Source organism: Entelurus aequoreus, linkage group LG25 (genome assembly GCF_033978785.1).
Source record: "Entelurus aequoreus isolate RoL-2023_Sb linkage group LG25, RoL_Eaeq_v1.1, whole genome shotgun sequence".
Classification (NCBI taxonomy): Eukaryota; Metazoa; Chordata; class Actinopteri; order Syngnathiformes; family Syngnathidae; genus Entelurus; species Entelurus aequoreus.
The window spans coordinates 42,322,039-42,338,510 of record NC_084755.1 but is presented as its reverse complement, the minus strand read 5'-3'; the positions used below and the strand labels follow the sequence as shown (position 1 = coordinate 42,338,510).

The 16,472-nt window shown below is 48.6% G+C and overlaps 1 protein-coding gene across 1 annotated transcript in view; it reads left to right on the top strand.

Annotated features, from left to right (window-relative positions):
* The first annotated feature begins 987 nt into the window (after window positions 1-987).
* mapk8ip3 (mitogen-activated protein kinase 8 interacting protein 3) overlaps window positions 988-16,472 on the top strand; it is a 132,039-nt gene continuing 116,554 nt past the window's right edge. Inside the window, exon 1 of the mRNA XM_062036661.1 lies at window positions 988-2,060. Within this exon, the coding sequence (XP_061892645.1) occupies window positions 1,755-2,060 (306 nt within the window). The 5' untranslated portion in view covers window positions 988-1,754. The remainder of the gene's footprint in view (window positions 2,061-16,472) is intronic.

The following is a 16,472-nucleotide window of genomic DNA, read 5'->3' as shown; positions in this document are numbered from 1 at the left end:
ACGGCATAAAATATATATTTTTAAAAACTACATTTTTATATCTACTGATATTTTCAATTGTTAAAGACATTCAAGCGTTGGAAAAAACCCATCATAAATGACTTATTGTTTTTACATTTTTATGACTGACACCCTTCCAGGTCCCCGAGGGCCAAACTTGAGAGGAACCGTGAAGGTCAAATGTATACATTTGGGAAATGAAAAGTATCCAAATGGCGGCCTGAGAGCATCGTTTTTTCAGTGTGTGGCCCTCACACTTTGATGGATTCTACTGCTATAGTGCTCATATTGCTGCTTTTATTGTGACAGTCCTGTATTGTAAACATGTAACTCTCTGACATGATAACATAGAAGACATGTTTCCATCACTGAATGATTTGAAAATGACTATTTGACGTTGATAAGAGGCCGCGTGTAGTTGATAATAATGCATGGTCATTATGACGTCCATCACTCCCACATTGTAAGATAGTCTACTTCCGGTGTGTGCCTTTAAAGTGAAAGTGGTGACTAACAGGAAGAATTAGCACAAAGTGAAGAAGTGGCAGCTCCAGTAATCACAAACTGTCAAGAATAAGGAAGCCACAAAATATACCGCACTTGTAAGTTTTAATTAGGAAATATAAAGCCATGATTATGACATAAAAATCGAAATGATTAGATGAAAAGTCCCATGTCATTAAGAATGTCTTATCTTATAACTGTTATTTCATAATGATGAAGTGCTCTCTCATAATTAGGACTTACAATTGGGTTAGTGGCGGAAACGGACTTTCATCAAAACATGAAAGTTGCAATATTTGTTTGTTGCCACCAGGTTTTGTAAGAATACTTTTAGACGTCAGTTGCCTCAGGAGCAAATACGCAACAAACGGGAGGTTTTCACGCTTCCAAAATCCCCCAAACAAAAGTGTGTTTTAATTTGTAATCTTCATTCCATTTCCGGTGCGCTGCGCCAACTGGATGCAGGCGTCGTGACGTCACCCGCCGCCGCTCAGCTGGCCTGCGCGTCTACAGCCGAGAGAAGCAGCGCCATCCCCGCCTGGCCGCGCCCGGAAACTCTTGCTCATATCCGGCCTTTTATTCACGCTTTAACGCTTCCTTAGTGGCTCGGTGGTCCTGGTGGCTCGGTGGCTCGGTGGCTCGGTGGCTCGGTGGTCCTGGTGGCTCGGTGGCTCGGTGGCTCGGTGGCTCGGTCCAGCCCGCGATGGCCGCGCTCCATGGCGGCTGCTACTGAGAGGCAGGTGCGGCGCAGGCATGATGAGGGCCTAGGACCTAGGACTAGTCACAGCTGCTGAAGGAGGAGACGCCATTCTTACACCGTCATGGAGCTGCACATAGACCAGGGGCGCTACCAGGACCAGGACTAGGAGGTGGTCTACCAGGAGCAGGACTAGGGCTAGGAGGTGGTCTACCAGGAGCAGGACTAGGACTAGGAGGTGGTCTACCAGGAGCAGGACTAGGGCTAGGAGGTGGTCTACTAGGACTAGGAGGTGGTCTACCAGGAGCAGGACTAGGACTAGGAGGTGGTCTACCAGGAGCAGGACTAGGGCTAGGAGGTGGTCTACCAGGAGCAGGACTAGAACTAGGAGGCGGTTTACCAGGAGCAGGAGGTGGCCTACCAGGACAAGGAGGTGGTCTACCAGGACTAGGAGGTGACCTACCAGGAGCAGGAGGTGACCTAGCAGGACTAGGAGGTGGTCTAGCAGGACTAGGAGGTGGTGTACCTGCAGGACTAGGAGGTGTAGAAGAGGATGATGGATCTGCAGATGGAGGAGGTGGTGTACCAGGACGACTACGGCTCCGGCAGCGTGATGTCGGAGCGGGTGTCGGGCCTGGCCAGCAGCATCTACCGGGAGTTTGAGAGGTTGATCCGCAGCTACGACGAGGAGGTGGTGAAGGAGCTGATGCCGCTGGTGGTCAACGTGCTGGAGAACCTGGACGCCGTGCTGACGGAGAACCAGGAGCACGAGGTGGAGCTGGAGCTGCTGAAGGAGGACAACGAGCAGCTCATCACGCAGTACGAGAGGGAGAAGGCGCTGCGCAAGCAGGCGGAGGAGGTGAGTCACCATCACTACACCCACTTGCTTCTCCACCTGCTTCTTTTCCACCTGCTGCTTCTCCACCTGCTTCTTGTTCTCCACCTGCTTCTCCACCTGCTGCTTCTTCACCTGCTTCTTCTCCTGCTTCTCCACCTGCTTCTTTACCTGCTTATTCTCCACCTGCTTCTCCACCTGCTTCTTCACCTGCTTCTTCTCCTGCTTCTTTACCTGCTTCTCCACCTGCTTCTTTACCTGCTTCTTCTCCACCTACTGCTTCTCCACCTGCTTCTTTACCTGCTTCTTCTCCACCTGCTGCTTCTCCACCTGCTTCTTTTCCACCTGCTGTTTCTCCACCTGCTTCTTGTTCTCCACCTGCTTCTCCACCTGCTGCTTCTTCACCTGCTTCTTCTCCTGCTTCTCCACCTGCTTCTTTACCTGCTTATTCTCCACCTGCTTCTCCACCTGCTTCTTCACCTGCTTCTTCTCCTGCTTCTCCACCTGCTTCTTTACCTGCTTCTTCTCCACCTACTGCTTCTCCACCTGCTTCTTGTTCTCCACCTGCTTCTTGTTCTCCACCTGCTTCTTGTTCTCCACCTGCTTCTCCACCTGCTTCTTTTCCACCCGCTTCTTCTCCACTTGCTTCTTCTCCATTTGCTTCTTGTTCTCCACCTGCTTCTTCTCCACCTGCTTCTCCACCCGCTTCTTCTCCACTTGCTTCTTCTCCATTTGCTTCTTGTTCTCCACCTGCTTCTTTTCCACCCGCTTCTTCTCCACCCGCTTCTTCTCCACCTGCTTCTTCTCCACCTGCTTCTCCACCTGCTTCTTCTCCACCCGCTTCTTCTCCACTTGCTTCTTCTCCATTTGCTTCTTGTTCTCCACCTGCTTCTTTTCCACCTGCTTCTTCTCCACCCGCTTCTCCAGGTGTGTTCCATGTGCTGGGTGAGGTAAGAACTACTGCTGTCCTGCTCAATAGAAACAGGAGCGCAGCACCAAACTACATAGTCACTTAGGTAGATGTTTAGTCACTTAGTCTACCTAAGTGACTAAACATCTGCCTAAGTGACTAAACATCTACCTAAGTGACTAAACATCTGCCTAAGTGACTAAACATGTATTTAAAGGCCTACTGAAAGCCACTACTAGCGACCACGCAGTCTGATAGTTTATATATCAATGATGACATCTTAACATTGCAACACATGCCAATACGGCCGGGTTAACTTATAAAGTGACATTTTACATTTCCCGCTAAACTTCCACTTGAAAAGGTCTATGTGTGATGACGTATGTATGATGACGTATGTATGATGACGTATGTATGATGACGTATGTATGATGACGTATGTGTGATGACGTATGCATGATGACGTATGTATGATGACGTATGTATGATGACGTATGTATGATGACGTATGTATGATGACGTATGTGTGATGACGTATGCATGATGACGTATGTATGATGACGTATGTATGATGACGTATGTATGATGACGTATGTATGATGACGTATGTATGATGGCGTATGTACGATGACGTATGTATGATGACGTATGTATGATGACGTATGTATGATGACGTACGTATGATGACGTACGTATGATGACGTATGTATGATGACGTATGTATGATGACGTATGTACGATGACGTACGTATGATGACGTATGTATGATGACGTATGTATGATGACGTATGTATGATGACGTACGTATGATGACGTACGTATGATGACGTACGTATGATGACGTACGTGTGATGACGTACGTGTGATGACGTACGTATGATGACGTATGTATGATGACGTATGTATGATGACGTATGTATGATGGCGTATGTATGACGACGTATGTATGATGACGTATGTATGATGACGTACGTATGATGACGTATGTATGATGACGTATGTATGATGACGTACGGATGATGACGTACATATGATGACGTACGTGTGATGACGTACGTGTGATGACGTACGTATGATGACGTATGTACGATGACGTATGTATGATGACGTATGTATGATGACGTATGTATGATGGCGTATGTATGACGACGTATGTATGATGACGTATGTATGATGACGTACGTATGATGACGTACGTATGATGACGTATGTATGATGACGTACGGATGATGACGTACATATGATGACGTACGTATGATGACGTACGTGTGATGCCGTACGTATGATGACGTATGTATGATGGCGTATGTATGACGACGTACGTATGATGACGTATGTATGATGACGTACGTATGATGACGTACGTATGATGACGTACGTGTGATGACGTACGTGTGATGACGTACGTATGATGACGTATGTATGATGACGTATGTATGATGACGTATGTATGATGGCGTATGTATGACGACGTATGTATGATGACGTATGTATGATGACGTACGTATGATGACGTATGTATGATGACGTATGTATGATGACGTACGGATGATGACGTACATATGATGACGTACGTATGATGACGTACGTGTGATGACGTACGTGTGATGACGTACGTATGATGACGTATGTACGATGACGTATGTATGATGACGTATGTATGATGACGTATGTATGATGGCGTATGTATGACGACGTATGTATGATGACGTATGTATGATGACGTACGTATGATGACGTATGTATGATGACGTATGTATGATGACGTACGGATGATGACGTACATATGATGACGTACGTATGATGACGTACGTATGATGACGTACGTGTGATGACGTACGTGTGATGACGTATGTATGATGACGTATGTATGATGACGTATGTATGATGACGTATGTATGATGACGTATGTATGATGACGTATGTATGATGACGTACGTGTGATGACGTACGTGTGATGACGTATGTATGATGACGTATGTATGATGACGTATGTATGATGACGTATGTATGATGACGTATGTATGATGGCGTATGTACGATGACGTATGTATGATGACGTATGTATGATGACGTATGTATGATGACGTATGCATGATGACGTATGTATGATGACGTATGTATGATGACGTACGTATGATGACGTACGTGTGATGACGTACGTGTGATGACGTACGTGTGATGACGTACGTGTGATGACGTACGTATGATGACGTACGTATGATGACGTATGTATGATGACGTATGTATGATGACGTATGTACGATGACGTACGTATGATGACGTATGTATGATGACGTATGTATGATGACGTATGTATGATGACGTACGTATGATGACGTACGTATGATGACGTACGTATGATGACGTACGTGTGATGACGTACGTGTGATGACGTACGTATGATGACGTATGTATGATGACGTATGTATGATGACGTATGTATGATGACGTATGTATGATGGCGTATGTATGACGACGTATGTATGACGACGTATGTATGATGACGTACGTATGATGACGTATGTATGATGACGTATGTATGATGACGTACGGATGATGACGTACATATGATGACGTACGTATGATGACGTACGTATGATGACGTACGTGTGATGACGTACGTGTGATGACGTATGTATGATGACGTATGTATGATGACGTATGTATGATGACGTATGTATGATGACGTATGTATGATGACGTATGTATGATGACGTACGTGTGATGACGTACGTGTGATGACGTATGTATGATGACGTATGTATGATGACGTATGTATGATGACGTATGTATGATGACGTATGTATGATGACGTATGTATGATGACGTATGTATGATGGCGTATGTATGACGACGTATGTATGATGACGTATGTATGATGACGTACGTATGATGACGTATGTATGATGACGTACGTATGATGACGTTTGTATGATGACGTACGTGTGATGCCGTACGTATGATGACGTACGTATGATGACGTATGTATGATGACGTACGTATGATGACGTACGTATGATGACGTACGTATGATGTCGTATGTATGATGACCTATGTATGATGACGTACGTATGATGACGTACGTATGATGACGTATGTATGATGACGTATGTATGATGACGTACGTATGATGACGTACGTATGATGACGTACGTATGATGTCGTATGTATGATGACGTATGTATGATGACGTATGTATGATGACGTATGTATGATGGCGTATGTACGATGACGTATGTATGATGACGTATGTATGATGACGTACGTATGATGACGTACGTATGATGACGTACGTATGATGACGTATGTATGATGACGTATGTATGATGACGTATGTACGATGACGTACGTATGATGACGTATGTACGATGACGTATGTATGATGACGTATGTATGATGACGTACGTATGATGACGTACGTATGATGACGTACGTGTGATGACGTACGTGTGATGACGTACGTACGATGACGTACGTATGATGACGTATGTATGATGACGTATGTATGATGGCGTATGTATGACGACGTACGTATGATGACGTACGTATGATGACGTACGTGTGATGACGTACGTGTGATGACGTACGTGTGATGACGTATGTATGATGACGTATGTATGATGACGTATGTATGATGACGTATGTATGATGACGTATGTATGATGACGTATGTATGATGGCGTATGTACGATGACGTATGTATGATGACGTATGTATGATGACGTATGTATGATGACGTATGCATGATGACGTATGTATGATGACGTATGTATGATGACGTATGTATGATGGCGTATGTACGATGACGTATGTATGATGACGTATGTATGATGACGTATGTATAATGACGTACGTATGATGACGTACGTATGATGACGTACGTATGATGACGTATGTATGATGACGTATGTACGATGACGTACGTATGATGACGTATGTATGATGACGTATGTATGATGACGTACGTATGATGACGTACGTATGATGACGTACGTATGATGACGTACGTGTGATGACGTACGTGTGATGACGTACGTATGATGACGTACGTATGATGACGTATGTATGATGACGTATGTATGATGGCGTATGTATGACGACGTACGTATGATGACGTATGTATGATGACGTACGTATGATGACGTATGTATGATGACGTATGTATGATGACGTACGGATGATGACGTACATATGATGACGTACGTATGATGACGTACGTATGATGACGTACGTGTGATGACGTACGTGTGATGACGTATGTATGATGACGTGTGTATGATGACGTATGTATGATGACGTATGTATGATGACGTATGTATGATGACGTATGTATGATGACGTATGTATGATGACGTACGTGTGATGACGTACGTGTGATGACGTATGTGTGATGACGTATGTATGATGACGTATGTATGATGACGTATGTATGATGACGTATGTATGATGACGTATGTATGATGACGTATGTATGATGGCGTATGTATGACGACGTATGTATGATGACGTATGTATGATGACGTACGTATGATGACGTATGTATGATGACGTACGTATGATGACGTTTGTATGATGACGTACGTGTGATGACGTACGTATGATGACGTACGTATGATGACGTATGTATGATGACGTACGTATGATGACGTACGTATGATGACGTACGTATGATGTCGTATGTATGATGACGTATGTATGATGGCGTATGTACGATGACGTATGTATGATGACGTATGTATGATGACGTATGTATGATGACGTACGTATGATGACGTACGTATGATGACGTATGTATGATGACGTATGTATGATGACGTATGTACGATGACGTACGTATGATGACGTATGTATGATGACGTATGTATGATGACGTATGTATGATGACGTACGTATGATGACGTACGTATGATGACGTACGTATGATGACGTACGTGTGATGACGTACGTGTGATGACGTACGTATGATGACGTATGTATGATGACGTATGTATGATGACGTATGTATGATGGCGTATGTATGACGACGTATGTATGATGACGTATGTATGATGACGTACGTATGATGACGTATGTATGATGACGTATGTATGATGACGTACGGATGAAGACGTACATATGATGACGTACGTATGATGACGTACGTATGATGACGTACGTGTGATGACGTACGTGTGATGACGTATGTATGATGACGTATGTATGATGACGTATGTATGATGACGTATGTATGATGACGTATGTATGATGACGTACGTGTGATGACGTACGTGTGATGACGTATGTGTGATGACGTATGTATGATGACGTATGTATGATGACGTATGTATGATGACGTACGTGTGATGACGTACGTGTGATGACGTATGTATGATGACGTACGTATGATGACGTACGTGTGATGACGTATGTATGATGACGTATGTATGATGACGTATGTATGATGACGTATGTATGATGACGTATGTATGATGACGTATGTATGATGACGTATGTATGATGGCGTATGTATGACGACGTATGTATGATGACGTATGTATGATGACGTACGTATGATGACGTATGTATGATGACGTACGTATGATGACGTTTGTATGATGACGTACGTGTGATGACGTACGTATGATGACGTATGTATGATGACGTATGTATGATGACGTACGTATGATGACGTACGTATGATGACGTACGTATGATGTCGTATGTATGATGACCTATGTATGATGACGTACGTATGATGACGTACGTATGATGACGTATGTATGATGACGTATGTATGATGACGTACGTATGATGACGTACGTATGATGACGTACGTATGATGTCGTATGTATGATGACGTACGTGTGATGACGTACGTATGATGACGTACGTATGATGACGTACGTATGATGACGTATGTATGATGACGTATGTATGATGACGTATGTATGATGACGTACGTATGATGACGTACGTATGATGTCGTATGTATGATGACGTATGTATGATGACGTACGTATGATGACGTACGTATGATGACGTATGTATGATGACGTATGTATGATGACGTACGTATGATGACGTACGTATGATGACGTACGTATGATGTCGTATGTATGATGACGTACGTGTGATGACGTATGTATGATGACGTACGTATGATGACGTACGTATGATGACGTACGTATGATGTCGTATGTATGATGACGTATGTATGATGACGTACGTATGATGACGTACGTATGATGACGTATGTATGATGACGTATGTATGATGACGTATGTATGATGACGTACGTATGATGACGTATGTATGATGACGTATGTATGATGACGTATGTATGATGACGTACGTATGATGACGTATGTATGATGACGTATGTATGATGACGTATGTATGATGACGTATGTATGATGACGTATGTATGATGACGTATGTATGATGACGTATGTATGATGACGTATGTATGATGACGTATGTATGATGACGTATGTATGATGACGTATGTATGATGACGTATGTATGATGACGTATGCGCGTGACGTCAATGGTTGAAGTGGAAGTATTGGGACACATTGTATCCAATACAAAAAGCTCTGTTTTCATCTCATAATTCCACAGTATTGTGGACATCTGTGTTGGTGAATCTTTTGCAATTTGTTTAATGAACAATGAAGACTGCAAAGAAGAAAGCTGTAGGTGGGATCGGTGTATTAGCGGCTGGCTGCAGCAACACAACCAGGAGGACTTTGACTTGGATAGCAGACGCGCTATCCGACGCTAGCCGCCGACCGCATGGATGATCGGGTGAAGTCCTTCGTCGCTCCGTCGATCGCTGGAACGCAGGTGAGCACGGGTGTTGATGAGCAGATGAGGGCTGGCTGGCGTAGGTGGATAGCTAATGTTTTTAGCATAGCTCTGTGAGGTCCCGTTGCTAAGTTAGCTTCAATGGCGTCGTTAGCAACAGCATTGTTAAGCTTCACCAGGCGGTACAGCATTAACCGTGTAGTTACATGTCCATGGTTTAATGGATTAGATTTATATAGCGCTTTTCTAGACACTCAAAGCGCTTCACAGAGAAGTGAGAACCCATCATTCATTTTTACAACTCATTCATTCATCATTCATTCTCCGGTGTGAGCGGCACCGGGGTTTAATAGTATTGTTGATCTTCTGTCTATCCTTCCAGTCAGGGGTTTATTTCTTTTGTTTCTATCTGCAGTTAAGCACGATGCTATCACGTTAGCTCAGTAGCTAAAGTGCTTCGCCGATGTATTGTCGTGGAGATAAAAGTCACTGTGAATGTCCATTTGGCGTTCTGGACTCTCATTTCCAAGAGGATATAGTATCCCAGGTGGTTTCAAATACAAATCCGTGATCCACAATAGAAAAAGGAGAGAGTGTGGAATCCAATGAGCCAGCTTGTACCTAAGTTACGGTCAGAGCGAAAAAAGATACGTCCTGCACTGCACTCTAGTCCTTCACTCTCACGTTCCTCATCCACAAATCTTTCATCCTGGCTCAAATTAATGGGGTAATCGTCACTTTCTCGGTCCGAATCTCTCTCGCTGCTGGTGTAAACAATGTGCAGATGTGAGGAGCCTTTCAACCTGTGACGTCACAACAGCCATACAGGTCACACTGAGGGTGACCTGTATGACCCCTCCGTGCGTCTGTTGAGGTGGGCGGGGTTTGGTGGTAGTGGGGGGGGGGTGTATAATGTAGCCCGGAAGAGTTAGGGATGCATGGGATTCTGGGTATTTGTTCTGTTGTGTTTATGTTGTGTTATGGTGTGGATGTTCTCCAGAAATGTGTTTGTCATTCTTGTTTGGTGTGGGTTCACAGTGTGGCGCATATTAGTAACAGTGTTAAAGTTGTTTATACGGTCACCCTCAGTGTGACCTGTATGGCTGTTGACCAAGTATGCCTTGCAGTCACTCATGTGTGTCTGCAGAAGCCTCATACAACATGTGGCTGGGCTGGCACGCTGTATGTACATGTTGTAGAGGGCGCTAAAGGCGGTGCCATCACAGCACGCTGTATGTACATGTTGTAGAGGGCGCTGAAGGCGGTGCCATCACAGCACGCTGTATGTACATGTTGTAGAGGGCGCTGAAGGCGGTGCCATCACAGCACGCTGTATGTACATGTTGTAGAGGGCGCTGAAGGCGGTGCCATCACAGCACGCTGTATGTACATGTTGTAGAGGGCGCTGAAGGCGGTGCCATCACAGCACGCTGTATGTACATGTTGTAGAGGGCGCTGAAGGCGGTGCCATCACAGCACGCTGTATGTACATGTTGTAGAGGGCGCTGAAGGCGGTGCCATCACAGCACGCTGTATGTACATGTTGTAGAGGGCGCTGAAGGCGGTGCCATCACAGCACGCTGTATGTACATGTTGTAGAGGGCGCTGAAGGCGGTGCCATCACGGCACGCTGTATGTACATGTTGTAGAGGGCGCTGAAGGCGGTGCCATCACGGCACGCTGTATGTACATGTTGTAGAGGGCGCTGAAGGCGGTGCCATCACGGCACGCTGTATGTACATGTTGTAGAGGGCGCTGAAGGCGGTGCCATCACGGCACGCTGTATGTACATGTTGTAGAGGGCGCTGAAGGCGGTGCCATCACGGCACGCTGTATGTACATGTTGTAGAGGGCGCTGAAGGCGGTGCCATCACGGCACGCTGTATGTACATGTTGTAGAGGGCGCTGAAGGCGGTGCCATCACGGCACGCTGTATGTACATGTTGTAGAGGGCACTGAAGGCGGTGCCATCACGGCACGCTGTATGTACATGTTGTAGAGGGCGCTGAAGGCGGTGCCATCACGGCACGGTCATGTAGAGCTACCATGTTGTAGAGGGCGCTGAAGGCGGTGCCATCACGGCACGCTGTATGTACATGTTGTAGAGGGCGCTGAAGGCGGTGCCATCACGGCACGCTGTGATGTACATGTTGTAGAGGGCGCTGAAGGCGGTGCCATCACGGCACGCTGTATGTACATGTTGTAGAGGGCGCTGAAGGCGGTGCCATCACGGCACGCTGTATGTACATGTTGTAGAGGGCGCTGAAGGCGGTGCCATCACGGCACGCTGTATGTACATGTTGTAGAGGGCGCTGAAGGCGGTGCCATCACGGCACGCTGTATGTACATGTTGTAGAGGGCGACTGAAGGCGGTGCCATCACGGCACGCTGTATGTACATGTTGTAGAGGGCGCTGAAGGCGGTGCCATCACGGCACGCTGTATGTACATGTTGTAGAGGGCGCTGAAGGCGGTGCCATCACGGCACGCTGTATGTACATGTTGTAGAGGGCGCTGAAGGCGGTGCCATCACGGCACGCTGTATGTACATGTTGTAGAGGGCGCTGAAGGCGGTGCCATCACGGCACGCTGTATGTACATGTTGTAGAGGGCGCTGAAGGCGGTGCCATCACGGCACGCTGTATGTACATGTTGTAGAGGGCGCTGAAGGCGGTGCCATCACGGCACGCTGTATGTACATGTTGTACGAGGGCGCTGAAGGCGGTGCCATCACGGCACGCTGTATGTACATGTTGTAGAGGGCGCTGAAGGCGGTGCCATCACGGCACGCTGTATGTACATGTTGTAGAGGGCGCTGAAGGCGGTGCCATCACGGCACGCTGTATGTACATGTGATGAGCGAGCGCTGAAGGCGGTGCCATCACGCACGCTGTCTGTACATGTTGTAGAGGGCGCTGAAGGCGGTGCCATCACGGCACGCTGTATGTACATGTTGTAGAGGGCACTGAAGGCGGTGCCATCACGGCACGCTGTATGTACATGTTGTAGAGGGCGCTGAAGGCGGTGCCATCACCGGCACGCCTGTATGTACATGTTGTAGAGGGCGCTGAAGGCGGTGCCATCACGGCACGCTGTATGTACATGTTGTAGAGGGCGCTGAAGGCGGTGCCATCACGGCACGCTGTATGTACATGTTGTAGAGGGCGCTGAAGGCGGTGCCATCACGGCACGCTGTATGTACATGTTGTAGAGGGCGCTGAAGGCGGTGCCATCACGGCACGCTGTATGTACATGTTGTAGAGGGCGCTGAAGGCGGGTGCCATCACGGCACGCTGTATGTACATGTTGTAGAGGGCGCTGAAGGCGGTGCCATCACGGCACGCTGTATGTACATGTTGTAGAGGGCGCTGAAGGCGGTGCCATCACGGCACGCTGTATGTACATGTTGTAGAGGGCGCTGAAGGCGGTGCCATCACGGCACGCTGTATGTACATGTTGTAGAGGGCGCTGAAGGCGGTGCCATCACGGCACGCTGTATGTACATGTTGTAGAGGGCGCTGAAGGCGGTGCCATCACGGCACGCTGTATGTACATGTTGTAGAGGGCGCTGAAGGCGGTGCCATCACGGCACGCTGTATGTACATGTTGTAGAGGGCGCTGAAGGCGGTGCCATCACGGCACGCTGTATGTACATGTTGTAGAGGGCGCTGAAGGCGGTGCCATCACGGCACGCTGTATGTACATGTTGTAGAGGGCGCTGAAGGCGGTGCCATCACTGCACGCTGTATGTACATGTTGTAGAGGGCGCTGAAGGCGGTGCCATCACGGCACGCTGTATGTACATGTTGTAGAGGGCGCTGAAGGCGGTGCCATCACGGCACGCTGTATGTACATGTTGTAGAGGGCGCTGAAGGCGGTGCCATCACGGCACGCTGTATGTACATGTTGTAGAGGGCGCTGAAGGCGGTGCCATCACGGCACGCTGTATGTACATGTTGTAGAGGGCACTGAAGGCGGTGCCATCACGGCACGCTGTATGTACATGTTGTAGAGGGCGCTGAAGGCGGTGCCATCACGGCACGCTGTATGTACATGTTGTAGAGGGCGCTGAAGGCGGTGCCATCACGGCACGCTGTATGTACATGTTGTAGAGGGCGCTGAAGGCGGTGCCATCACGGCACGCTGTATGTACATGTTGTAGAGGGCGCTGAAGGCGGTGCCATCACGGCACGCTGTATGTACATGTTGTAGAGGGCGCTGAAGGCGGTGCCATCACGGCACGCTGTATGTACATGTTGTAGAGGGCGCTGAAGGCGGTGCCATCACGGCACGCTGTATGTACATGTTGTAGAGGGCGCTGAAGGCGGTGCCATCACGGCACGCTGTATGTACATGTTGTAGAGGGCGCTGAAGGCGGTGCCATCACGGCACGCTGTATGTACATGTTGTAGAGGGCGCTGAAGGCGGTGCCATCACGGCACGCTGTATGTACATGTTGTAGAGGGCGCTGAAGGCGGTGCCATCACGGCACGCTGTATGTACATGTTGTAGAGGGCGCTGAAGGCGGTGCCATCACGGCACGCTGTATGTACATGTTGTAGAGGGCGCTGAAGGCGGTGCCATCACGGCACGCTGTATGTACATGTTGTAGAGGGCGCTGAAGGCGGTGCCATCACGGCACGCTGTATGTACATGTTGTAGAGGGCGCCTGAAGGCGGTGCCATCACGGCACGCTGTATGTACATGTTGTAGAGGGCGCTGAAGGCGGTGCCATCACGGCACGCTGTATGTACATGTTGTAGAGGGCACTGAAGGCGGTGCCATCACGGCACGCTGTATGTACATGTTGTAGAGGGCGCTGAAGGCGGTGCCATCACGGCACGCTGTATGTACATGTTGTAGAGGGCGCTGAAGGCGGTGCCATCACGGCACGCTGTATGTACATGTTGTAGAGGGCGCTGAAGGCGGTGCCATCACGGCACGCTGTATGTACATGTTGTAGAGGGCGCTGAAGGCGGTGCCATCACGGCACGCTGTATGTACATGTTGTAGAGGGCGCTGAAGGCGGTGCCATCACGGCACGCTGTATGTACATGTTGTAGAGGGCGCTGAAGGCGGTGCCATCACGGCACGCTGTATGTACATGTTGTAGAGGGCACTGAAGGCGGTGCCATCACGGCACGCTGTATGTACATGTTGTAGAGGGCGCTGAAGGCGGTGCCATCACGGCACGCTGTATGTACATGTTGTAGAGGGCACTGAAGGCGGTGCCATCACGGCACGCTGTATGTACATGTTGTAGAGGGCGCTGAAGGCGGTGCCATCACGGCACGCTGTATGTACATGTTGTAGAGGGCGCTGAAGGCGGTGCCATCACGGCACGCTGTATGTACATGTTGTAGAGGGCGCTGAAGGCGGTGCCATCACGGCACGCTGTATGTACATGTTGTAGAGGGCGCTGAAGGCGGTGCCATCACGGCACGCTGTATGTACATGTTGTAGAGGGCACTGAAGGCGGTGCCATCACGGCACGCTGTATGTACATGTTGTAGAGGGCGCTGAAGGCGGTGCCATCACGGCACGCTGTATGTACATGTTGTAGGGCGCTGAAGGCGGTGCCATCACGGCACGCTGTATGTACATGTTGTAGAGGGCGCTGAAGGCGGTGCCATCACGGCACGCTGTATGTACATGTTGTAGAGGGCGCTGAAGGCGGTGCCATCACGGCACGCTGTATGTACATGTTGTAGAGGGCGCTGAAGGCGGTGCCATCACGGCACGCTGTATGTACATGTTGTAGAGGGCGCTGAAGGCGGTGCCATCACGGCACGCTGTATGTACATGTTGTAGAGGGCGCTGAAGGCGGTGCCATCACGGCACGCTGTATGTACATGTTGTAGAGGGCGCTGAAGGCGGTGCCATCACGGCACGCTGTATGTACATGTTGTAGAGGGCGCTGAAGGCGGTGCCATCACGGCACGCTGTATGTACATGTTGTAGAGGGCGCCTGAAGCGGTGCCATCACGGCACGCTGTATGTACATGTTGTAGAGGGCGCTGAAGGCGGTGCCATCACGGCACGCTGTATGTACATGTTGTAGAGGGCGCTGAAGGCGGTGCCATCACGGCACGCTGTATGTACATGTTGTAGAGGGCGCTGAAGGCGGTGCCATCACGGCACGCTGTATGTACATGTTGTAGAGGGCGCTGAAGGCGGTGCCATCACGGCACGCTGTATGTACATGTTGTAGAGGGCGCTGAAGGCGGTGCCATCACGGCACGCTGTATGTACATGTTGTAGAGGGCGCTGAAGGCGGTGCCATCACGGCACGCTGTATGTACATGTTGTAGAGGGCGCTGAAGGCGGTGCCATCACGGCACGCTGTATGTACATGTTGTAGAGGGCGCTGAAGGCGGTGCCATCACGGCACGCTGTATGTACATGTTGTAGAGGGCGCTGAAGGCGGTGCCATCACGGCACGCTGTATGTACATGTTGTAGAGGGGCGCTGAAGGGCGGTGCCATCACGGCACGCTGTATGTACATGTTGTAGAGGGCGCTGAAGGCGGTGCCATCACGGCACGCTGTATGTACATGTTGTAGAGGGGCCTGAAGGCGGTGCCATCACGGCACGCTGTATGTACATGTTGTAGAGGGCGCTGAAGGCGGTGCCATCACGGCACGCTGTATGTACATGTTGTAGAGGGCGCTGAAGGCGGTGCCATCACGGCACGCTGTATGTACATGTTGTAGAGGGCGCTGAAGGCGGTGCCATCAC